This window comes from Bufo gargarizans, chromosome 4, assembly GCF_014858855.1.
Source record: "Bufo gargarizans isolate SCDJY-AF-19 chromosome 4, ASM1485885v1, whole genome shotgun sequence".
NCBI classification, from domain to species: domain Eukaryota; kingdom Metazoa; phylum Chordata; class Amphibia; order Anura; family Bufonidae; genus Bufo; species Bufo gargarizans.
Window position 1 is genome coordinate 299,197,391 of NC_058083.1, and position 27,041 is coordinate 299,224,431.

At 48.3% G+C, this 27,041-nt stretch overlaps 1 protein-coding gene across 2 annotated transcripts in view; it reads left to right on the forward strand.

The window, feature by feature from the left end:
* Nucleotides 1-10,748: 10,748 nt before the first annotated feature.
* NUS1 (NUS1 dehydrodolichyl diphosphate synthase subunit) overlaps nucleotides 10,749-27,041 on the forward strand; it is a 33,055-nt gene continuing 16,762 nt past the window's right edge. For both annotated transcript variants that reach the window (XR_006388660.1, XM_044289813.1), the window contains exons 1-2: nucleotides 10,749-11,229; nucleotides 15,670-15,786. Coding sequence is in view for 1 of the 2 variants with exons in the window: in XM_044289813.1 (XP_044145748.1) it covers nucleotides 10,866-11,229; nucleotides 15,670-15,786 (481 nt within the window). In the remaining variant the exon portion in view is untranslated. The remainder of the gene's footprint in view (nucleotides 11,230-15,669; nucleotides 15,787-27,041) is intronic.

A 27,041-nucleotide genomic window follows, 5' to 3' on the forward strand; every position in this document is an offset into this window, starting at 1 on the left:
CCTGGCTTCGTCTGACTACCCCGTTGGTTCCTGATCCTGGCTTCGTCTGACTACCCCGTTGGTTCCTGATCCTGGCTTCGTCTGACTACCCTTCTGGTTCCTGACCTCTGTCTACGCAAGACCCTGCTTCGGTTTAGCCATCCGTTTGGACTTTTGCTTACGGCTTGCTTTTCAATAAAGCCCTTCTTATTTTCCACTTATCTCTTGTTGTACGTCTGGTTCATGGTTCCATGACACTACCATTGTGAAAATCTTCAATGACCTCCTGGGACGTCCGCCAAGCTCCAACATTGAAATTGATAGGGCCCACAGGGCACTGAGACCTCCTAATCCTGACCCCTCAAAGCCAAGGGATGTCATCTGCAGAGCCCACTTTTACGCAATAAAGGATCAGATTCTGCTCAAGGCCCGACAGATGTCGTCTCTGTCCTATGACGGCGTCCCCTTTATCTTGCTACAGGACTTATCTCGCTATACCCTAGCCCAGCGAGCTGCTTTGCGCCCGCTTTTGCACCTCCTCAAGGAGCGCAGTATTCCCTATCGTTGGGGCTTCCCTTTTGCACTACTTGCGGGTCCCAAAGACCAAGTTGTCACCCTGCGAGACCCTACAGATCTACCTCACTTTCTGCAGCAGCTGGACTTACCGCCGGTTGATCTGGGGCCATGGCCTTCTCTTCTCCCACCTGCCTCTGAGTCGATGGGATGACAACGTCCACCGCCTGCTGAAAAAGTGGCCAGTTCTGCTACTCCGACCTCAAGAGGAAAACGCCAGAAGGGACTGAGCTACTCTAGCCGCAGATCCTCGCCTCGCTCTGTTACCTGAGGGACTCTCTCCTTGACCTGGTCGGGTCTACCGACGCTTTAGCTTGTTCACTGTTGCTTACTAGCTTACGGTTGTTTTTCTCATCCTCTCTAAGTGTCTTTACGCTCCTACCTTGCTGGTGCTTATAAGTTACTTTGTGCATCTCCCGGTGTTGTGGGGGGTTAGCTCTTGTCTGGCTGACACTTTTTCCCCCAAATACGCAGAGACCTTCCCTTGGGGTGCCTGCCCCAAGTGACAGCCTCTTTAGACCTTAGGGTCGCCTTCATCTTCCCTTTTCAGGGTTTATTTCTGTTTGTTCACTTTTAACTGTTTTTTTTTCCCTTTTGTTTTTTGTCGGTCGTTTTCCCATTCCTCCCTTGTGTTTCTCCTCCCTTACCCCTTTCCCCCACAGCAATGGGGTCACTGAAGATTGCGTCATTCAATGCGAAGGGCCTCAACACTCCAGAAAAAAGAGCCCAGGTACTCCACCACTTTCATCGCCAAAAGGTACATGTTGTTTGTTTCCAGGAAACGCACTTTAAGGAAGGGAGTGCCCCAAATATACGACATCGACACTACACAACCTGGCACTTTGCAAATAATGCGGTGAATAAGACTAAAGGAGTCGCCATAGCGATCCACAAGTCTCTACCTCATCAAGTGCTGGGGTGTACTGCCGACTCAGATGCCCGATATCTAGCCCTCACATTGCTTATTGGAGGCCGGGAACTAACCTTTCTGAATGTATATGCCCCGAATCAAAATCAAGCCCCCTTTATCGTAAACCTTATTAATAACATCATACCGCTGCTCCGGGGGACTGTTATCTTGTGTGGTGACCTTAATGTGACGCTTGACCCGACCCTAGACAATTCGAATGGACGTGCTTCCCTTGCATATTCCACCATTAAAAAAGTTAAGCGGGCACTGCTCCAATTACAGCTGCGAGACGCCTGGCGGATCCAACACCCGGCTGATAAGGATTACACTTTCTATTCTGCCCCCCATGGTTCATACAGTCGTATTGACCATATCCTTATTCAGCAACCAGCCCTTTCCTGGCTTGACTCCACACAAATAGGGAGTATTCTCTGGTCCGATCACGCGCCCGTATACTGCTCCCTGAAATTGCCTTTCCTCACTAAACAGGAATGGACATGGCGATTAAACGAGAGTCTCCTTCTTGATGTGGGATGTGCTGCTGACCTCACTAGTAGTATTACTAACTTCGTGTCAGACCACAAGGAGGACTCCACCCCATTGCCAATCCAGTGGGAGGCCTTGAAGTGCGTTCTTCGAGGTGTGCTCATTAAACATGGCTCCCGTCTCAAGAAGGAGAAAGCCCACTCACTTAGGCTCGCTTTACAAAAGGTCACTTCCCTGGAGCTTGCCCACAAGCGAGCGCTTACCCTGCAAACCCTTCACGATCTCCAGAATGCACGTATGGAGGCCAGGCGCCTTTTAGACGTATCCTATAAGCGTATGGTTCAAATTTGTAGGAGTAAATTTTACGAATACGGGAACAAAAGTGGGCGTATGTTGGCAAGGGCCCTTAGGGGACGACTGGCAGCCTCTCACATCCCCGCTATCAAAAACACCCAAGACCGTTTGGTTCATACAACCACCGATATTGCGGCTACTTTCCACTCCTTCTATTCAAAACTTTATAATCTGCCCCAAGCACCCCCTCAAGTGGAGGGTGGGTCTCCTGGCTCACCTCTGTTACTTCCCAAACTCTCTGCGCTTGACTCGGCCACCTTGGAGGCCCCATTCTCAGAGACTGAGCTCCACGCGGTACTCAAGTCGCTCCCGAGTGGCAAGAGCCCGGGTCCTGATGGGTTTACGGCCAGGTTCTATAGGGCCTTCTCTTCCAATCTCTCCCCTATTATGCTTCAGGTCTTCAATGGGGTGTCTCCTGGGCTCCCCTTCCCGGCGCAGACCATGGAGGCGCATATTACGGTCATCCCGAAGCCAGGAAAGGACCCGCACCTGTGTGCTAGCTATCGCCCTATCTCTCTTTTAAACGTTGATCTTAAGATCTTCGCCAAATTAATGGCGAACAGGCTAAATTCTTATCTGCCTTCCCTGGTTTGCGCTGATCAGGTAGGGTTCGTGCCGGGGAGGGAAGCCCGGGACAACACTCTTAAAACCTGGACATCATCCACTATGCTAGATCTAAAAAGGTCCCCCTGATGGTGCTCTCCCTTGATGCAGAAAAGGCCTTTGATCGGATTTCCTGGCGCGCCATCCGTGAGACTCTCTTGCATATAGGCTTGGGCCCGATATTCATGTCCAGGATCCTGACACTATACCAACATCCCACCGCTAGAGTCAAGGTAAATGGTACCCTCTCCCCCTCCTTTCCAATTCACAATGGGACACGGCAGGGATGTCCACTGTCCCCCTTACTATACGTCCTGGTCATGGAACACCTGCTGGCCTCCATACGTGCCAATCCAGACATAACGGGGATAAAGATAGGATCACAGGAGTATAAGTGTGCAGCGTTTGCTGACGATCTCCTTCTTTACATTACCAACCCACGCATCTCTCTGCCATCCTTGCTGCGGGAGATATCTAATTTTAGTGCTTGGTCCAATTTTAAAATTAATATGTCTAAGTCAGAGGCCCTAGATGTTACTTTGCCAAAAGACCTGACCCCTGCTCTTAAGGCTTCTTTTCCCTTTGCTTGGCCACCTAGAGGCATAACATATTTGGGGATTAAAGTGACGGCAGATCTCTCACGACTTCACAAATTGAACTTTGCACCCCTACTCCTCCAGTTCCAAAAGGACTTAGATGGATGGCTTAAGCGAGACTTCTCTTGGTTTGGTAGGATTAGTATAATAAAGATGACCCTCTTGCCAAAACTACTGTATCTTTTGCAGACTATTCCCCTACACATTCCGTCTACTTTTTGGTCCCAGCTCCGTAGATGTTTCACGCAATTTGTATGGGCTCCTAGCCGACCACGGATTAAATGGGAAATAATGACTCGCACTAAGGAAAAAGGAGGGGTGGGTCTCCCTGACTGTCGACTATACTACCATTCTGCAGCCTATGCCCGACTGCTCGATCTGACGCGAACTGATAGTACTAAGGCGTGGGTACGAATTGCGAACGACACCTCAGAGTGTTCGGTATCATCCCTCCCATGGCTAGTAGGCTCCCCGCGCCCAACGTTATCGCAATTGTCCTTCTCTGCCCATAATACATTTGTAACTTTGGCGTCCATCGGTCGCCCTACCTCGCTGATTGATCCTAAAGGCCCCCTGGTACCAGTCACGGATCACCCTAGATTCCCTCCAGGGCACTCACCCAAACACTTTCTTCAGGGTGCGAGATCCCGACCGATCAGGTTCTGCCATGTAGTCTCTGGTCCCACTCTTAAGCCCTTGTCCCAGATTTTAGAGACCTCACTGACTCGTAATTCCTTTGAATACCTGCAGCTTCAGCACTTCTATACCTCTTTAAGTAGAACCCACGCGCTGGGCAGAAAGCTCACTGAGTTTGAGAGGATGTGTGTTTCTTCATCAGAGACCCCACACCCCATATCCGCGGTATATAAGCTACTGATACAACAGCGGTCCTCGTGCCTTCCTCCATATTGTCAAGCCTGGGAGCGGGACTTGGGGAATCAGTATGCCCCAGCCCAGTGGAACAGATGCTTCCTTCTAGCACACAAATCCACGATCTCTGCCAAAGCTCAGGAAACGAGTTACAAAATTATTTCCAGATGGTACAGAGTACCGGCATTGCTCCACAAATGGTTCCCGACGGTGTCGGACCGGTGCTGGAGATGCCTCAAGGAGGAAGGCACGATGATCCACATTTGGTGGAACTGCAGTGGCCTACGGCCTTTCTGGGACTTCGTTCACAGAACGATTAAGGAGGTCACAGGTGTCCCCATCCAGAATTCCCCGGAAGCCCTCTTGCTGTTCGACAGTGTCCTAAATGTTCCGGCATATAAGAAGTCCCTCTTAAAGTACATGGTTCAGGCAGTGAAGGCGGTGATTCCTAGACACTGGAAAAACGTCTCTCCCCCCTCGCCTGAGGAGTGGTTCGATGAAATCGCTTTGTACCAGAGGCTGGAAGACCTCATTAGTGTTACGCCTGTAGACGTCGTGCGATATGTAAGGATATGGGGCCCCTGGGAAACCTTTCGCTCTTCAACCGCATTCCGTGATGCGCAAACTTAATTGCCTCATCAGGAATTGTACCCTCCCCCTATCCTTTCCTCCCCACTGTCCCCTTGTCTGATGTCGTGTCTGTCTATTTGTTCTTAGAATTCACTAACCCATCTAGTTGTGTTTGATTGATGCTTACTCGTGACTAGTACTGTGTAATGATGAGTTTGTATCCCCACTACGACTCTGTGGACACCATACTTGAATTGTTCACACTGTTTGAATACGTACGTACCTGTACTTTGGTTGTACCAAAAAAACTTCAATAAAAACGAAATGAAGAAAAACTGAATGTGGTACCCAGACCCGAACTTCTTAACAGAAGTTCAGGTTTGGGATTGGTGTTGTATAGATTGTATTATTTCCCCTTATAACATGGTTATAAGGGAAAATAATAGCATTCTTGATACAGAATGCTTAGTACAATAGGGCTGGAGGGGTTAAAAATAAATAAATAAATATATAACTCACCTTAATCCACTTGTTGCGCAGCCCGGCTTCTCTTCTGTCTTCTTCTTTGATGAATAGGACCTTTGATGATGTCACTGCACTCATCACATGGTCCATCACATGATCTTTTACCATGGTGATGGATCATGTGACGAACCATGTGATGAGCGCAGTGATGTCATCAAAGGTCCTATTCCTCAAAGAAGACAGAGAAGCCGGGCTGCGTGATCAAGTGGATTAAGGTGAGTTATATCATTTTAATTTTTTTTAACCCCTCCAGCGCTATTTTACTATGCATTCTGTATTAAGAATGCTATTATTTTCCCTTATAACCATGTTATAAGGGAAAATAATAATGATCGGGTCCCCATCCCGATCGTCTCCTAGCAACCGTGCGTGAATATCGCAACTTATCCGCACTTGCTTGCGATTTTCACGCAACCCCATTCACTTCTATGGGGCCTGCGTTGCGTGAAAAACGCAGAATATAGAACATGCTGCGATTTTCATGCAACGCACAAGTGATGCGTGAAAATCACCGCTCGTGTTCACAGCCTCATAGAAATTAATGGTTCCGGATTCAGTGCGGGTGCAATGCGTTCACGTCACGCATTGCACCCGCGCTGAAAACTCGCTCGTGTGAAAGGGGCCTAAGGCCCATTTCACACAAGCGAGTTTTCCACGCGAGTGCAATGCGTGATGCGAACGCATAGCACCAGCACTGAATCCTGACCCATTCATTTAAATGGGTCTGCGTTTTTTTTTTTCACGCATCAGTTCTGCATCGCAGCATGTTCTATATTCTGCATTGCATCCAGAAGCAGGTGCAGATTGAATGCATTTCTCACTGATAGTTCCTAGTATGTGTTGTTTGTAAACCTTCATTTTTTTATCACGCGCATGAAAAACTGATCAAAACGCATTGCACTCTCGTGGAAAATACTGAACAACTGAACGCAATCACAGACAAAACTGACTAAACTTGCAAAATGGTGCGAGTTTCACTAAACGCACCCTGAACGCATCCGGACCTAATCCGTCACGCTCATGTGAAAGAGGCCTAAATCCAGGCGTACTTTAGCCTTATGGTGCGCTCATCCCTGTCCTGGCAAGATCAAATATCCTGGGCTTTTCTTGTTCTTTTTCCTCCACCATCAGATCTTCGCGTACCGCCACAAACTGTGCTGACATGTCATTTTACTGCAATTAATGGCCACAAGTTACAGAAACGGCATAGCATCACCTACTGAGCTGTTACTGCAACTCCGTCCATCCTGGCCACCGCTTGCAAGGGTTAGGGCTCATGCACACAACCGTATGTATTTTGTGGTCCACAAAAAACGGGTCCGTAAAAAATATGGATGATGGTGTGCATTCCGTATTTTGCGGAACGGAACAGCCGGCCCCTAATAGAACAGTCCTATCCGTAATGTGGACAATAATAGGACATGTTCTATTTTTTTGCAGAACAGACATGAGGACATACGGAAACAGAATGCACATGGAGTCACTTCGGGGTTTTTTGCAGACCCATTGAAATGAATGGTTCCGCATACGGTCCACAAAAAAAAAAAACTGAACGGACACGGAAAGAAAATATGTTTGTGTGCATGAGGCCTTACTCTCATATCAGCCATGTAGCGCTGGGGAGTAATCCAGGAGTAGACACAGTAAAGTAAGGCCCCTTTCCCACGAGCGAGTTTTTCGCGCGTGTGCAATGCGTGACGTGAACACATAACACCCGCACTGAATCCTGCCCCATTCATTTCAATGGGTCTGCGTACATTTTTTTCACACATCAGTTCTGCGTTGCGTGAAAAACGCAGCATGCTCTATATTCTGCATTTTTCACGCAGTGAATGGGGCTTCAGTGAAAAACGCATTGCATCCGCAAGCAAGTGCGGATGCAATGCGTTTTTCACTGATGGTTTCTAGGAGATATTGTTTGTAAACCGTCACTTTTTTTAATGATGCGCTTGAAAAACTCATCAAAATGCATTGCACCCGAACTGAAAAACTGAACGCAATCGCAGACAAAACTGACTGAACTTGCTTGCAAAATGGTGCGAGTTTCACTGAACGCACTCTGAACGCATCTGGACCTAATCCGTCACGTTCGTGTGAAAGAGGCCTAATAGAAACTTCCCTTATCCTCTGCCCCCTGCACTCTGCATCCAGGGCTAAGGCTAGGTCTACACGATAACATTTTGTCGCACCACTTTCGCGCAACAATTTTTATAATGGTAGTCTATGGTGTCGCTCTGCAACATGCTGCGACTGCAACAGTCACAAAAAATCTATTCGAGATGGATTTTTCTGTGACTGTCACGTCGCAGCGTGTCGCATGTCGCAGTGCGACACCATAGACTACCATTATAAAAATTGTTGCAAGACAAATGTTGCAGTGTAGTTGTGTCCTATATATCTGCATCTACTAGATTTGTGCTATGTAGCCTACTGCACATGTACCAGTATATCCTCCTGTATGCGCAATGGCTGGTGAGACAGCTGACTAGGTAAGGTATACAGTCATTGATTGGTTGGCAAGGTGCCCCACCCCCGGAAACATACTGCTATGCGTGCCGAATGCACTATATAGGCAAGTGGCCATCCCTCTTAGACCTCCTGCACACGAACGTATTTGTTCCATTCCATGCATTGGGGACCGCCGGGACGGATTAACTTGAATGGGTCGGCCTCCGTCTGTTCCGCAAAAAGATAGAGCAAGTTCTATCTTTTTGCGGAACGGAAGTACGGAACAGAACCCCATGGAAGCACTCTGTAGTGTTCTGTTCTGTGCTTCCGTTCCACATCTCCGGATTTGCGGACCCATTCAAGTCAATGGTTCCGCATCTGTGATGCAGAATGCACGCGGAACGGTGCCCGTGTATTGCGGGTCCGCAATACGGCAACGGGACACCTACGGCCGTGTGCAGGAGGCCTTAATGGTTACAATGGTCTCACAAGAGGCAACCAGCTTGCTGAGTACAAGAGCAACATGCTTACTCTCTCTCTGGTGATGAGCTCTACTGTGTGACCCAGAAGCACGTGCTTCCCTGGTAGGAACTCCTCCAACTGGCTGAGATCGGGGAACGCATTCCATTGCTGTAATAAGCCACAGCCTGTACTAGGATTCTAGGCTTATTACTTCAGTATTACAATTCAGGCCAGCAGGTGGCAGCACTGAATTGTGATATATACACTCACCTAAAGAATTATTAGGAACACCTGTTCTATTTCTCATTAATGCGATTATCTAATCAACCAATCACATGGCAGTTGCTTCAATGCATGTAGGGTTGTGGTCCTGGTCAAGACAATCTCCTGAACTCCAAACTGAATGTCAGAATGGGAAAGAAAGGTGGGCTACAACAGCAGAAGACCCCACCGGGTACCACTCATCTCCACTACAAATAAGAAAAAGAGGCTACAATTTGCACAAGCTCACCAAAATTGGACTGTTGAACACTTGGAAAAATGTTGCCTGGTCTGAGTCTCGATTTCAGTTGAGACAATCAAATGGTAGAATCCGAATTTGGCGTAAACAGAATGAGAACATGTATCCATAATGCCTTGTTACCACTGTGCAGGCTGGTGGTGGTGGTGTAATGGTGTGGGGGATGTTTTCTGGGCACACTTTAGGCCCCTTAGTGCCAATTGGCCATCGTTTAAATGCCACAGGCTACCTGAGCATTGTTTCTGACCAAGTCCATCCCTTCATGACCTCCATGTACCCATCCTCTGATGGCTACTTCCAGCAGGATAATGCACCATGTCACAAAGCTCGAATCATTTCAAATTGGTTTCTTGAACATGACAATGAGTTCACTGTACTAAAATGGTCACCAGATCTCAACCCAATAGAGCATCTTTGGGATGTGGTGGAACGGGAGCTTCGTGCCCTGGATGTGCATCCCTCAAATCTCCATCAACTGCAAGATGCTATCCTATCAATATGGGCCAACATTTCTAAAGAATGCTATCAGCACCTTGTTGATCAATGCCACGTAGAATTAAGGCAGTTCTGAAGGCAAAAGGGGGTCCAACACCGTATTAATATGGTGTTCCTAATAATTCTTTAGGTGAGTGTATATCGATCTTTGTCTAGTGTAATTTATAAAATTCCATTACTTTACACAAATTGCAATCTAATGATTGCATGTTGGGGTCCACTTGGAGGCCCAAAAAAATGTTTTAAAAAAAATGTTTTAAAAAATATAATAATTCAAATCACATTTTCCCCGAAATTAAAATAAAAAGTCTGTACTATTAAAATATTTTTAAAAAAGATATCCCATATGGTCAATGGTGTAATGGTGCCGTTTACTCATCCCTTCTTCTCCCCCCAAAAATTTAATAAAAAGTGATCCAAAATTGTATCAATAAAAACTACAGATTGTCCCGCAGAAAATAAATCCTCACACAGCTCCATAGACGCATAAGGCTTCTTTCACACTAGCGGTTTCAATTCCGCTATTGAGATCTGTCATAGGGTCTCAATAGCTGAAGAAAACGCTTCAGTCTTGACCCCATTCATTGTCAATGGGGACAAAACTGAACTGAACAAAACGGAATGCACTAAAATGCATTCCATTCCGTTTGGTTGCGTCCCCATTGTGGACAGAATAAAGCTGCAAGCAGCGGTTTTCTGTCCGCGATCCGTCCTGACTCACAATGTAAGTCAAAGGGGATGGATCCGTTTTCTCTGACACAATAGAAAATGGATCCGTCCCCCATTGACTTTCAATGGTGTTCATGACAGATGCATGCGGTTGTAATATTGTAACAGAAGCGTTTTTGCAGATCCGTGATGAATCTGCAAAAAACGCTAGTGTGAAAGTAGCCTAAAAAAGTCATGGAGGTCAGATTAAATAAAAAACATAACTTTTTTCTTTTTAAGTTTTTATTTGTAATTAAAACAGAAGAAAAGCTCTATAACTGTAGTATTGTAAGAATAAAGGGAACTGGTCCGTTTTACTGCATAGTGAACGCCATAAAATCAAAACTGTGGTGGAATTACATTTGGTATGTGAACAGAAAAATAAAAAAGTTATGGCTCTGGGACTGCTGGGAGTGAAAAACAGAAATGCAAAAACTGAAAATCAGTAAGGGGTTAAATAGGGACAGAGACTTGGGCCAAAAAGAGGGACACTTGGGAGGCGTGTACTATTAGCAATGTACTCACTTCCCCGCCCCAGCACTAGGTGTCGCTGTCCGCCCTGAGTTCACATCTCGTTCGTTCCACAGCCTTTTCTCATTTTCCGGCTCCAACCTGCGCAGGCCACGTCACGCTGCCTCTTTCCCCGGAAGTGACGACACCAAGCGGCTAGTCCAATCGTGCCTGAGCGTGTGGGGAGCCTTGGAGTTCCCTGTATGGCACTGGCATGGTAGCGGGGCTGAGGTGCCGGTGTCAGTGAGCGGCGGACATGTCCGTGCTGTACGTGCTGACCTGGCGCCTCCTGCACCTGCTGCTCAGCGTCCAGCGGGCACTGCTGGCATGGCTCCGACTGTGGCACTGGAGAGTGTGGCGTGCAGCCGGTGCCCTCCTCTTGCCCCCTGATATCGCCTACCAGGAGCGGGGGCCGCTGGTTGACTGTAAGTTCCCCCGGCGCGAGTGTGTGCGCTGTGACTGCGCCAACCTGCAGCGGGACCGGGCACAGCTCAGCAAGGTGCCCCTACACATCGGACTGCTGATCAGCGAGGAGCACGAGAGCTACACGGACGTGGCCAGCCTGGTGCTGTGGTGCATGGCACTGGGCATCTCCTATGTCAGCGTCTATGACCCGCAAGGTAACCATGGTGACGGGTGACTTCTACGTCATAACAACCCTTATCTGTAGTCATTCATTGGTGTGTGACCTCAGCTGCTCACGTGATCTGTAGGGATACATGGGGGCACTACACCTAAATCTACAGCTTCCTGTTCTCATCCAGGCTAGGAATACCCTTCTGCATGGCCTGACTGGGTGTATGATGCCTGCACTTTGCCAGATATGAAGGAGTATTACAAGTGGATCTGACATGGTGCAGGAGACCCCACGTTCTCAGCAGTCACTTGTTGATGGACGCAGTTGAGGCATTGTTTTCTCAGAGTGCGTCTTGCGCTGTGGCCTGTGGGGTCTCTGTAGTAGACGCTGAATGTTTTGTGGTTTGAGGGTGACATTATCTGGTTTGACTTGTTACCACCACCTCTGAGCTGGTTCACACCTCCGCTTAGTGCCTTTAGATTCCAGCTTTTGTTTTGTTTTTTAGCATACCACCCAGGCTGTGGTACTCATCTGCTCCCGGGCTGTCTTCAGTGGACTCCACGTCTGTCAACTTCTGCATGGATGGGTCACGTGTGCCGCTGCAGCCAATGGCTGGCGTCAGTAGTGATGTGACTTAGAAGTGAAGTACTGCTGAGGCCAGCCATTGGTCAGGTGTAGAGACCCAGGTAGCCACAATGCTTGTATGGATAACTCCACAGGTACAGCTGGCTGTGGCAAATGTAAAGGGGTTGTCCTGCCTGTAGCTGAAAACCCTCAATGGTCCTAAACCTGTGCCCCATGAAAAGAAGAAAACGGGCTCACCTGTCTGCAATCCTGCTGTGCCCACCCCCCTGACCTTCCTCCAGTTACAGCAGTGATGTGTGACCACTGAGGCCTCTTATTGGCTTCAGTGGTCATGGGACCAAGTAGCTTCCTGATCCAGTGTGTATGGCCTGCTTAAAAGCCAACCTTTAGTTTGAAGTGGAGATGTTAATATATATATATTGAAGGGACATGTATCACACATCTTGGGGCAAATACTCATCTGTCTGAGCTCCTCATTCACATGCGGTCACTGCTGAGGTCATTGACTGGCTGGCAGCTGTGACGGCAGGCACTGGAAGCAGTCAGTATGGCACCTCAGATGTGTACCAGCAGGTGAGGTTATTTTGCCTCGCTTGAACCCATTCTTTCCCCCTGCCCATGGATCCTCTGTCCTGAAAAACACCACTGACTAAACACATGCCTAATAGGGGGTCCCAGCACCTTACTGCAGTGCTCCTGCTGAGGTACATAGCCACAGTTCCATTCATGGTCCTAGTTCCAGAGGCTGCAGGGAACAGCTGCTTAGTGGAGGTACTCTTGGTGTCAGACATGAATGACCCGTCCTGAAGAGAAGTCATCAATATCAGGAGCCTGGAAAACCCCTTTAGGATGTAGCAGCACGTTGCTGTGATTGTAGCCCATGCTGTGTAGCCCCGGCCTTATGGAGACTACTTCTTGTCAGTTTTCTTGTTATGCCTGGGACCTCCACAGATTATGGGTTACCCATGATAACGTTGGTAAAGTCAAGGAGCTGCTGAGCAGGAGATAACCTTTGACTAGTTCTTGGTAGACCCGCTATCCAGAGTGATGACCAGGCAGTTCCATGGATTTCAGCTGATGTGAACTCTGCCTTGTGCTGGGGTTGGTGGTGTTACACAATAGCAGACACAGTGATGAAGGGTTTGGCCATGTGCCAGGGTCACTTCCTGTATTCTGAGCGCTGTGCCAACTGAGATTTAAGTCTCGGCCAAGAGCTGCTTCTGACTTCCTTGGAGCTTCCTTCAGGAAAGTACAGCTGCTGAGGTTCTCTGAGCTGGAGATATCCCACTGGAGAGCATTTGACTCCACCTCTACATAGCTCTAAAGGGTTATTCCACAAAAAACATTTCCCCCCTATTCTAGTGACCAGTGGGTCCCTCAGCGATTATCTACAGGTGATAAATGTTTTTCTTAGCATAGCCCCTTTAAAGAGGACCCGTCAACATCTGTGTAAGTAACTACTGTCACTCCCCATGTGATGACGTTGCTGAAGCATCTTTACCTATAACTCAAGATGATCTGTTCCTCTGTTACTAGAAGTTTATTTTTGTATCTGCCACTGGCTATTACCAGCTGGGGCTGTGTCCCTGCACAGTGTGACACTACCTAACCAGTGCTGCCAGGGTGTGATTCTGTGGGGACGCAACCCCAACTGGTAACTCCCAATTGCAGATGTCTCAGAGTTCTAGTAGCAATACCTGAGGAACAGAACAACATATGAAGAGATGCTCCAGAATTGTTATGGCGTATGGAATAAAGTTATTTTGTAAAAAGGACATGTCAGGAGTGGTGACGGGTCCTCTTTAGGCTGCTGATTACAAATTGACAATCCTTATCATATTGAGGGGTGAGAGACTGTTTGGTTTCTTGGTCCCTTTTAAAGGGGTTTTCTGATATAATTAAAGGGAATCGACCTTTACGATTTTGCTGTATTATCTGTAGTAGGGCACACGACACTGAGCACTTAGGGCTTTTTAAAGGGAATCTGTCATCCGCTTTATGGTGACCTCACTGAGGGCAGCATGAAATAGTGACAGGAATGATGTCAGCGATGTGTCACTCATGAGATAAAAGTAAGTGGTTGCTGAGAACCAGCATCGTAACCATTGCAGCACAGGCCTGGAGAAGAGTCAAGTCTAGTCATGAATAAGAATTCGTTCGAAACGCGTAGATTGCCAACAGGACCAGTGAATAAGTTTTATTGCTGTCTCCTTGTCACTGAAAATAAAGAAAATTTTCGCTCAAGAAAGCAGTGGTGCTGGAAAATTCTTCCCCATTGCTACTACCAAGGCCTTACCTTCACTTCCGTGCACCCGAGGTGGAACATCTACATCATCACAAAACGAGGGTGAGCTGGAGACCTCTATTATCTATTAAGAGTCACATCTACCTGAGAAGAGTCTTGGTTATTCCTAATCTCCTGCTCTCCCCACCCACCTGCTGATGATTGGCAGTTCTCTCCTAAGGAGACAGGGAGAAAACTAGGTAGAAGACTGTCAGCCATCAGCAGGTGGGCAGGGAGAGCAGAAATATATGAATAACCAGGACTCTTCTCAGGTGGCCGGGACTCTTTTCCAGGCCCAGTCTGCAATGATTGTGATGTTGGTTCTCGGCAACCACTTACTTTTAACTTATAAATGACAGACGGCTGAAATCAACTCTCCTGTCTCTGCTTTATATTGCCTGTTAGTATGGGCAGCATAATGTTGATGACAGGTTCCCTTTAATTTTCAAACTGCCCCCTCTTCCCTGTGAGCTCTGAGCCGCACATTTATTCCGACTGACTGTTTAGACGCTGGTCTTACTAAAGCTCTATATCTGGCGGTGGATCCGCGGGATTTATGAAGAGGGGCCGGCTTCCTAGTTGTCTTACATTTAGACCATTTTCTAGCGGCCCCACCCCTACACCACGCCCACACTTTTAGACATGGCTTAAGCGGGGAGAAGTCGCAGATTGCAGCGCAACTAACCTTTGCACCCCAGTATGCGCCTGGATTACTCCTAGTATTTCAGCTTGTTAAATGACCCCCATAGTTCTGGACTGCTAAGGTTGTACTCGTGAGTCTTCTCCATTCTGTGTGTGAGCTCAGCAGTCCAGAATGTGCATTTCAGCGCAGACAGCAGGGGAATGTCGAGGGGGCTTGGTGGGCAATTGAAAATAAATAAATGCAGATCTGGACTCATCTGCAGTGCTACTCATGTACTACTCCAAAATCATGGTGACGGATTCCTTTTAAACATCATGGACAAGCCTCCTAATTGGCTGAAATATATATATATATATATTTTTTTTTTATACTTGCCCCTATTCTCCAGCGCTGGTTCCGTTCTCCTGCCCTGGCAGCAGTGATATTTGGGTATGTGGGACTTGACCGCTGCAGCCAATCGCTGTCCTCAGTGGTCTACCTCTGAGGACAGTGATTGGCTGCAGTGGTCACATGACACATTGGAAGGAGGACTACACCAGCGCTGGAGAAAGGTGCGAGTATAACATTTTTATTTTAGCCCTTTATGAGGTTTGTCAAAGACTTCTAATTATCACTGGTGACCCCATTAATGTAGTTGCGGGTGTGATCGTTCATGCTGGATGACACTTCAGACAGGATTTAATGAATCTGCGTGGAGAAAAGTGACTGCTCTTGGTCCCAGAATCAGCACCCCTTTTCTCTAGGTGTGACGTTGATAAAGATGAACCTCTAGCTGGTTTCTGCTCTACCTCTGTACTGGTTTGTCCTTCACAAGTTACTTTCCTGTGCCACCCCTTGTCATGTTAGGAGCTGCCGTTCTCCGAGCTGACTTCAGCTTGTTCTGACTGAATTTCTCTCTGTTTAATAGCAAACAGTGATGTGAACATGTACACAGAGCGGCGGAATAATGACTTATTTATCTTCCTTCTAAGGGATCTTCAAGCAAAACAGCTCCCGACTTCTGGATGAAGTACTGAAGCAGCAGAAGGAGGAGCGCTCCCCGTATCCACTCAAATATGCGAATGGCAGCACCGACAGGACGGATAAAGGTGATCTACCCGGCCTTGCACAGTCAGAGATCTGATATACACAGTAGCTTTTGTACTCGGATTAGAGGTGTACATTTCTATGCGCTGATCGTCTAATATATAAAGGGGAGTGTATGTGCGTCAGCTAAAGGAATCTGCACCGTTGCATTTACAACCGGGCCTCAGCTAGGACGTACCATTCCTTAGATATTCACAAAATGCATTAGCCAATACAAGCCTGCAGGTCTTTCTCTTCATATCCCAACTGCCATACACATGGCCACATAACCCTTATCAGCCGACAGAAAGTCGCAGGTCCGTTTTTCTTTAAAGTGGCAGGGCGCTGTACATGACACTGTTAAGGGAGGTCACAGTTAAGGGGACAGTCCGCTATGGAGGTCAGTGTTAAGGGGCAGATTGCTGTAGAGGCCACTGTTAAGGGGGCCCAGTGTTGTGGAAATCATTAAGGGGGCGGGCCGCTGTGGGGGTCACTGTTGAGGGGGCCACAGGTGCAGTGGCCACAGGTGCAGCCCCCCTCCTCATTGTTATATTCATTGGTGGTGCAGTGGCAGTTCTGATCGAAGCCCCAAGCAGTGAAATGGCGGGGCTCCGATAGGTTACCATGGCAGCCCAGACGCTACTAAAGCCCTGGCTGCCATCGGAATTTCCCTGCTGCTGTGTGCACAGGGCAGCAGGGAGAGTGTAAGATCCTATTCACCCTACTAGATCTCTATTAATAGTTATAAAAAAAATAATATTACATTTAAAAATATGAAAATTTAAAATCACGCCTTTCCCAATTTCACATTTAAAAATGTATAAACAATAAAAAAAATAAGCATCCCCCCCCAAAAAAAAAAAATAGGATAGGACTGTTCTATGATGAGCTGGACGTTCCATAAAATATGGATTGCACGCAGCTTTTTTAGTGGTTTATTTTTTTGGGCATGGTATCGAGTATCACAATGCTTTTCTATGGTATCAAAATTGAATAAAAATTATATGTTTGGAATCCAGCCATCAAAGGAAGCAATATGGAAAATAACAATACATTAGTGTTTTGTATTAACTTTCTCTACATAAATGTATTATTTTCCATATTGCTTCCTTTGATGGCTGGATTCATTTTTCCATCAAATTATACACTGTTCATTTCCATGGTTACGACCACCCTGTAATCTATCAGTGGTGGTCGTGGTTAGACACTATAGGAAAAAGTGCCAGTCTCTCTAGTGACCAGGACCGTGGGAGCTTACGTGAGCTGGTACATCCTTTATAGTATGCAAGCTCAGCCACACTGATGGATTGCAGGGAGGTCGTGACTATGGAAACAAGCAGTGTATACTGTGATGGAAAAATGAATCCAGCCAGCAAAGGAAGCAATATGGATAATCACAATACATTAGTAAGTGGCTTGTATTTACTTTCTCTGCATGCTAAATGCTATTTGTTCAAGTGACAGAACCCCTTGAATTGAAGCCATATTTTATCAGTTTAACATAGTACATAAGGCCGAAAAAAGACATTTGTCCATCCAGTTCGGCCTGTCATCCTGCAAGTTGATCCAGAGGAAGGCAAAAAAAAAAAAAACTGTGAGGTAGAAGCCAATTTCCCCCAATTAAGAGGAAAAAAATTCCTTCCCAACTCCAATCAGGCAATCAGAATAACTCCCCGGATCAACGACCCCTCTCTAGTAGCTATAGCCTGTAATATTATTACACTCCAGAAATACGTCCAGGCCCCTCTTGAATTCCTTTATTGTACTCACCATCACCACCTCCTCAGGCAGAGAGTTCCGTAGTCTCACTGCTCTTACCGTAAAGAATCCTCTTCTATGTTTGTCTACAGACCTTCTTTCCTCCAGACGCAGAGGATGTCCCCTCGTCACAGTCCTGGGGATAAATAGCTGATGGGATAGATCTCTGTACTGTCCCCTGATATATTTATACATAGTAATTAGATCTCCCCTCAGTCGTCTTTATTCTAAAGTGAATAACCCTAATGTTGATAATCTTTCAGGGTACTGTAGTTGCCCCATTCCAGTTATTACTTTAGTTGCCCTCCTCTGTACTCTCTCCAGCTCTGCTATGTCTGCCTTGTTCACAGGAGCCCAGAACTGTACACAGTACTCCATGTGTGGTCTGACTAGTGATTTGTAAATTGTTATGACTATGTTCTCATCACGGGCATCTATGCCCCTTTTGATGCAACCCATTATCTTATTGGCCTTGGCAGCAGCTGCCCGACTCTGGTTTTTACAGGTTAGTGAGAGGTCTGTGGTAACACGGCCTGGATTCCGGCTGCGAGCAGGAATGCACGGCGTCACTGGTTGCTATGACGCCATGCGCTTCATGCCGCCGCTATACTACAGTAATACACTCGTGAAACGCGGCCGTGTGCATTCGGCCTTACCCAGTGTTTTACCATTTAGTATGTACGGGTGGCTTGCATTATTCCTTCCCATGTGCATAACCTTACATTTGCCAGTGTTAAACCTCATCTGCCACTTCTCTTCCCAAGCCTCCAATCTATCCAGATCCATCTGTAGCAGTATACTGTCCTTTTCCATGTCAATTACTTTACACAGTTTAGTGTTGGCTGCAAAAATTTATATTTTACTGTGCAAGCCTTCTACAAGATCATAAAAATATTGAAGAGAATAGGGCCCAATACTGACCCCTGAGGTACCCCACTAGTGACAGTGACCCAATCTGAGTGTGTACCATTAATAACCACCCTCTGTTTTCTATTATTGAGCCAGTTACTTACCCACATGCAGACATTTTCTCCCAGTCCAAGCATTCTCATTTTATATACTAACCTTTTATGTGGTACAGTGTCAAATGGTTTGGAGAAGTCCAGATATACGACATCCATTGATTCACCGCTGTCAAGTCTAGAACTTACCTCCTCATAGAAACTGATTAAATTAGTGTGACATGACCGATCCCTCATGAAGCCATGCTGATATGGCGTTATTTGCTTATTTTCCTTGAGGTACTCCAAGATAGCATCTCCTAGAAAACCTTCAAACAGTTTACCCACGACAGATGTTAAACTTACCGGCCTATAGGTAATTGTCTTTGGTTATTGCCAAGAACCTGTTTCCTTTATCAGATATACAAGTTTCAGTTTCCCAGTCTATATCTGGGTAGTTGAAGTCCCCCATAATAACCACCTCATTATGATTTGCCGCCTCGTCTATCTCGTTTAGTAGTAGATTTTCTGTGGACTCTGGTATATTAGGTGGTTTATAGTAAACTCCTATTAGTAATTCATTATTGTTTTTTCCTCCATGTATTTCTACCTACCTGGACTCCACATGTTCATGTCCCTCACTTATATCTTCCCGGAGTGTGGGCTTTAGACCGAACTTTACATAAAGGCTTACCCCTCCCCCTCTCCGGTTTTGGCGATCCTTTCTAAACAGACTGTAACCCTGTACATTAACCGCCCAGTAAGAGCTATCATCCAGCCATGTCTCAGTTATTCCCACTATGTCATATTCCTCCTCACACATCACAAATTCCAGTTCACCAGTTTTATTAGTCAGGCTTCTGACATTAGTATACATACATTTAAGAGGTTTATGTATATTTTTTACTCTACACCTTTCCTTCTGAACTGTTCTAGTCCCTCCATCCATTCCTTCCCCGGTCTCTATCTGCACCATCTTCCCATCCTATAAGGTAATTACCCCCCCCCCCCCCAGTCCCTAGTTTAAACACTCCTCCAACCTTCTAGCCATCTTCTCCCCCAACACAGCTGCCCCTTCCCCATTGAGGTGCAGCCCGTCCCTACGATAGAGCCTGTAGCTGACAGAGAAGTTGGCCCAGTTCTCCAGGAACCCAAACCCCTCCTTCCTACACCAGTTCTTGAGCCACTTGTTAACCTCCCTAATCTCCCGCTACCTTTCTGGTGTGGCTCATGGTACCGGTAGTATTTTGGAAAATACTACCTTTGAGGTCCTTGCCCTAAGCTTGTGACCTAAATCCCTAAAATCATTTTTAAGGACGCTCCACCTACCTCTAACTTTGTCATTAATTCCGATATGAACCATGACCGCTGGATCTTCTCCAGCCTCTCCCAGTAATCTGTCAACCCGATCCGTGATGTGTCGAAGTCTAGTGCCAGGAAGACAGCACACTGTTCGGTGATCACAGTCTTTGTGACAGATTTCCCTATCTGTACCCCTAATAATTGAGTCTCCCACTACCAGCACCTGTCTGGCCTGCCCTGCTCTCCTGGTCCCCTGCTTACTGGAGCTGACATTCCCCTGACTGGCGGAGGAAGTGTCTGGCTGCAGCAGTGCTCTCCCTGAACTGACATCCCCCTCATTTGCCAAACGTGCAACCTTGTTGGGGTGTGTCAGATCAGGGCTAGCCTCCCTGGCACTCTTCCCTCTACCCCGTTTTCTGTTATCCAGCTAGCTACCTCACTTTCCTCAGCCTCCTCGCTACCACCCTCCCCCTCATCTACCCCATAGAGTGCTTGCTCACCAAGCAGCAAACTCTTTTTCCAAATTGTCAACGCTTCTCAGTGTTGAAACTCGCCTGGTTAGATACTCTATGTGCGATTTCCAAACTGACAATTTGTTCACATTTTGAACAAAGATATGCACCCACAAACAGCTGTTCCAGGACTGTATATATTAGACAAGATGTGCACTGGACTGCGCTGTCAATAATGGAACACATACTAAGTGGGGATTACACAAGAAAAGAGAAAAATACAATATAGTGTAGGGCTGCAACGATTAATCGATGTAATCGATTATATTCGATAACTGAATTCGTTGTCGACGTTATCGAATAATCGCCGATTCGTTGCTATTCGGGCGGGCGTGCGGGCGGTCGCTGCATCTTTATTTACCTTTTTACAATGACGCTCCTGTAACAGCCAGGCAGAGCGGACGGCGGCGTAACGTCAGTCACTCACGTGACACGCCTGCTCCGCCTCCTTCATTCATGAAGTGGGCGGAGCAGGTGCGTCACGTGATTGAGTGACGTTACGCCGCCGTCCGCTCTGCCTGGCTGTTACAGGAGCGGGAGCGTCATTGTAAAAAGGTAAAATAAAGATGCAAGCATCGGGGCCGGGGCTGTTATGGGGAGGGGGGGGAGGATCTGTCTATGGCACTGCTATGGGAAGGGGGGTCTGTGTATAGCACTGCTATGGGGAGGGGGGAGGATCTGTCTATGGCACTGCTATGGGGAGGGGGGTCTGTGTATAGCACTGCTATGGGGAGGAGGGGGGGGTCTGTGTATGGCACTGCTATGGGAAGGGGGATCTGTGCACTGTTATGAGGAAAGGGATCTGTGCACTGTTATGCCCATAACAGTGCACATATCCCCCTCTCCATAACAGCGCCACCAACAGATCCCCCTCTCCATAACTGCGCCACCAACAGATCCCCCTCTCCATAACTGCGCCACCAACAGATCCCCCTCTCCATAACTGCGCCACCAACAGATCCCCCTCTCCATAACTGCGCCACCAACAGATCCCCCTCTCCATAACTGCGCCACCAACAGATCCCCCTCTCCATAACTGCGCCGTCCACAGATCCCCCTCTCCATAACTGCGCCGTCCACAGATCCCCCTCTCCATAACTGCGCCGTCCACAGATCCCCCTCTCCATAACTGCGCCGTCCACAGATCCCCCTCCATAACTGCGCCGTCCACAGATCCCCCTCTCCATAACTGCGCCGTCCACAGATCCCCCTCTCCATAACTGCGCCGTCCACAGATCCCCCTCTCCATAACTGCGCCGTCCACAGATCCCCCTCTCCATAACTGCGCCGTCCACAGATCCCCCTCTCCATAACTGCGCCGTCCACAGATCCCCCTCTCCATAACTGCGCCGTCCACAGATCCCCCTCTCCATAACTGCGCCGTCCACAGATCCCCCTCTCCATAACTGCGCCGTCCACAGATCCCCCTCTCCATAACTGCGCCGTCCACAGATCCCCCTCTCCATAACTGCGCCGTCCACAGATCCCCCTCTCCATAACTGCGCCGTCCACAGATCCCCCTCTCCATAACTGCGCCGTCCACAGATCCCCCTCTCCATAACTGCGCCGTCCACAGATCCCCCTCTCCATAACTGCGCCGTCCACAGATCCCCCTCTCCATAACTGCGCCGTCCACAGATCCCCCTCTCCATAACTGCGCCGTCCACAGATCCCCTCTCCATAACTGCGCCGTCCACAGATCCCCCTCTCCATAACTGCGCCGTCCACAGATCCCCCTCTCCATAACTGCGCCGTCCACAGATCCCCCTCTCCATAACTGCGCCGTCCACAGATCCCCCTCTCCATAACTGCGCCGTCCACAGATCCCCCTCTCCATAACTGCGCCGTCCACAGATCCCCCTCTCCATAACTGCGCCGTCCACAGATCCCCCTCTCCATAACTGCGCCGTCCACAGATCCCCCTCTCCATAACTGCGCCGTCCACAGATCCCCCTCTCCATAACTGCGCCGTCCACAGATCCCCCTCTCCATAACTGCGCCGTCCACAGATCCCCCCTCTCCATAACTGCGCCGTCCACAGATCCCCCCTCTCCATAACTGCGCCGTCCACAGATCCCCCTCTCCATAACTGCGCCGTCCACAGATCCCCCTCTCCATAACTGCGCCGTCCACAGATCCCCCTCTCCATAACTGCGCCGTCCACAGATCCCCTCCATACTGCGCCGTCCACAGATCCCCTCCATAACTGCGCCGTCCACAGATCCCCCTCTCCATAACTGCGCCGTCCACAGATCCCCCTCTCCATAACTGCGCCGTCCACAGATCCCCCCTCTCCATAACTGCGCCGTCCACAGATCCCCCTCTCCATAACTGCGCCGTCCACAGATCCCCCCTCTCCATAACTGCGCCGTCCACAATTTGTTTTAATATGGCCTTTGAACATAATTTTTCAAGTAAGATCATATAAACCTCTGTTTTGTAATTTTGTTGTTTTTCCCGATTAATCGTAGAAATTAATCGGCAACTAATCGATTATTCAAATAATCGTTAGCTGCAGCCCTAATATAGTGCAGTGATAAGAATGTAACTTGCTGTAGTCCCCTCCTAAAGTCCCTGAATCTAAAGTCACGTAATCTAAAGTCACACACTTAATACAAACACACACTTAAAAATCAAACGCACAAACACTCACAAACTTGCGTTATTTGCCTGCTTGTATAAATGCAGATTTCAAACCAGCCTGCTTTTTTCCCTCTGGATTGATAAGCATTTAGCTATGAGTGTTTATGAGCTGTCAGGATAAGGTCAACAAATCCAGCAAGCAGAGCAGCAGCTCTAAAACAAAAAGAATTGGTCTGCAGATACGATAAAAATGAAGTCCGTAGAACAGATATTGTTGACATTTTTTAAATAAAGACCAGTTTATCGATTGCTTTTCTATAGAACATAAAAACAGGAAAAAAAATGCATGTTTTAAAGGAGTTTTTCGATATATTTTTCCTATAACCTATCCTCAGGATAGGTCATTAGTATGTGATCGGTGGGGATCAGCTTTTTGAGAAGGCACTGCTGCTCCCAGTAGCGCCGTGGCCTTCTCACAGCCTAGGTGCGGCTCAGCCCTATAGAAGGGATTAGGGCTGAGCTGCAAGGCCAAGAACTGCCACTATACAATGTATGGCGCTGTGCTTAGTAAACACGGAGAAGGCCACAGTGCTCACAGGAATACCAGTGTCTTCTCAAACAGCTGATTGGTCGGGGTCCGACAACTGGAACCCCTGCCAATCAGATACTGATGACCTATCCAGAGAGGGTAAGTCATCAGTAAAAATATCTTGGGAAAACCCTTTTAACCCCTTCCCGCCGAGCGCCGTAATAGTACGGCGCAGCTGGACGTGACTTGCCACCCAGCGCAGCACTATTATGGCGTGCTGTTCAGGTGTGTGCAGAAGTTGCGCCCGCTCGATCAGCAGCGGGGTCCGGCAATCACTGATAGTCGGACCCCTGCTGTATGCGCCAGCGTCCTTTCCCCAAAAATAAAGTAAAAAATAAATATATATTTTAAAAACAGGGAAAAAAAGAAAAGTGGACATATTAGGTATCGCCGTGTCCGTATCGACCGGCTCTATAAAAATATCACATGACCTAACCCCTCAGGTGAACACCGTAAAAACAATAAAAATTAAAACTGTGCTAAAAAAAAAAAAATTGGGGTCACCTTACATCACTAGAAGTGCAGCACCATGCAATCAAAAAATCATATGCCCCCCCAAAATAGTACCAATTTAACAGTCACCTCATCCCGCAAAAAATGAGCCCCTACCTTAAGACAATCGCCCCAAAAATAAAAAAAAACTATGGCTCTCAGACTATGGAGACACTAAAACATGATTTTAGAGATGGTTCTTACACGTCCGTAAGAACCAGTTCTATAAAAATATCACATTACCCAACCTCTCAGGTGAACCTTACATCACAAAGTGTAATACCAAGCGATCAAAAAATCATATGCATCCTAAAATAGTACCAATCAAACCGTCATCTTACACTGAAAAAATGACCCCTTACATAAGACAGAATATGGAGACACTAAAAAATACATTTTTCTCGCCCATATTCATTGGGGGACACAGAGATCTTGGGTATAGCTATGTCCTCTAGGAGGCGTTGACACTAGATAAAGCTGTTAGCTCCTCCCCTGGCAGCTATACCCCCTCCAGCCTGGAGAGAGAGCTTCAGTTTTTTCTAGTGTCAATAGAAGGCAAGACCTCCCTGCTCTGCAGGGATCTCCTGAAGATTTTATTTTTTTTCCTTCCTTAAAATTCAGATGGGACAACAGTGGTCGCCTCGCCTCCCTGTTCTCCCGGGGTCGAGTTGCGCCAGTGCCGATTCCGCACTGCTGCCTCCCCCACAGAAGACAAAGTGGACCAGGGCAGCCTCGCTCCCCTGCATCCCGCCAGCCAAGGGGTCACCTAGGTCCGCCAAAGAGAAGACCCTCCCGCCATACCAGACGCCTGCCACTCCGGTGCCAGCTGCTGAGGAGGTGACCCTGCTGGAGAAGGTGACCTTGAGGTCCACTTAGGGAGGGTGAAGAGAAGAGGATGAGAGAGGTGAGTACATGGGACTAGGTGAGTATGAAGACATCTTGCCCCTCCCTCCATCTTTGAAAGTCTGGGTCGCCCTATGGTTAACGGCCAGGGGGCTTTACTCAACTATGACAAGACCCCTGAAAGAGAGCAGGGGTTAATCCGGCGGGCGCCATGCGACACGCGGTCCCCCTCTCACTTGCCCTCTAGGCCGACTGCTTCCGGCTCTTAGAGGGTTAATGTATCTTTTCCCCGGGGCACCTCCGGCAAAAGACTGGAGCCCAGTCCGTCTCGGGAGCAGGCGTCCACTTGCTGCAGTATCCTTCATTTTACTCTTTCGGGAGCAGGCGTCAAGCACGCAGCTCCGAAAGGGTTAATGCCCCTGGCCGTTCGCGGACATCTGACCCCTTGCGGTTGTCTCGCGCCGCGGGGCACTTACTTGACATGGACCTCCGGCTGTCACGATTTCGGCCGCGGGGTGAGCATCCCGGTCCTCCGGGCGCCGCTGCAAATTTAGGCCCCGGCTTCTCTTGGGGCCTATAGGCTTCCTTCCCCTGTTGTCATCCCGGCCGCGGTGCGGCTTCTCAGGCGGGATGTGTGTCGCGCTCCGCTCCGGGTCCCTCCACCCTCCGGCTGACTTCAGTACAGAGGGGGAGGGTCCGGGGTGGCTGTGCATCGGAACTTTAGGCCCTGGGTTCGCGACCTGCTAGGCCGCGACTCAGAGGGGGAGGGTGGCGGACCGGCGCGAATAATTCCCGCCTAGCTGCCGCTGCCCCGCCCTCATCAGCACCGCCCCTAGACCTAATGTCGTTATTGGTTAACCCTTTCCGGCCAGCCACTTCTGTTGGGCCAGCTCCGGATTATCAGGGGTTGGATGGCCTAGAAAAATTGCTTATTGCACTGTTAACTCCTTCCTGCCTCTTATCCATTTGAGGCTAGGCAGACCAGTTTTTAAAAAGTAAAAAAAAAAAAAAAAAAAAAAAAAAATTCAATGAAGCTGGAAATAAATGTCTACCTCCATTCAGGCCCTACTCCACTCAGTCATGTCCACTCTGACTGTGCGGCACGAAAATGGGCCCGTGTCCTGCCCCGGACATGTGACGACCTCTCTTACCGTAGTTTCCCACTCCGCCCTCTGGGCCGTTTGGTTGATAATCCTCCACCTGCGTGGACCAGTGGAGGACCTCTGACAGTTCCCAACCCACCCTCAGGGGAAGCTTGGTTGATTCTTTTCCACCGGTGCAATGCAGTTGAGGACCGCTGCAATTACCAATCCACCCTCCGGGGTCATTGGTCATAATTCTCCACCTGTTCAATACAGCGGAGAGCCTCTGGAACTCCCATTCCACCCTCCGGGGTCGTTTGGTTGATAATTCTCCACCTGTTCAATACAGTGGAGAGCCTCCGCAATTCCCAATTCACCCTCCGGGGTCGTTTGGTTGATAATTCTCCACCGGCTCAATACAGCGGAGAACCTCTGGATTCCCATTCCACCCTCCGGGGTCGTTTGGTTGGTAGTTCTCCACCTGTTCAATACAGCGGAGAGCCTCCGCAATTCCCAATCCACCCTCCGGGGTTGTTTGGTTGATAATTCTCCGCCTGCTCAATACAGCGGAGAACCTCTGGAATTCCCATTCCACCCTCCGGGGTCGTTTGGTTGATAACTCTCCACCTTCGCAACTCACAGGAGGACAGCTGAAGTATTCCCGTAATTCTCCACCTGCGCAATTCAGTTAAGGATCTCTGCGGGATCCCAATCCGTCCTCCGGGGCCGTTTGGTCGATATTCATCTACCTGAGCCATACTGTGGAGAACCTCTGGAATTCCCAATCCACCCCATGGGGTCGTTTGGTTGATAATTCCCCACCTGCGCGATTCCAGTGGGGGAAAAAAACTGGAAATTCCCAAGCCACCCTCTAGGGTTGTTGGGTTGATAATTCTCCGCAGGTTCCTTTTGTATACAGGACCTCTATTCCCAATCCACCCCCAGGTAGTTTGGTTGATAAGCCCCAACTGCGCAGTCCGCGACTGCTAGGGGCGATTTTCTAATGCGTATACCTGCGCGCATTAGGGTCACGCTCAGGTGCACCCTCTCTCACGGGAGTGGGTCCGCCCAAGGGAGGGGGGGTGAGGAGAATCACTGATTCGGGCCTTGACGTGAATCCGAATCAATCTCCTTAGGTTGCGTCTACGGTGGCCAGCAGCACTCGTCGTGGGCATT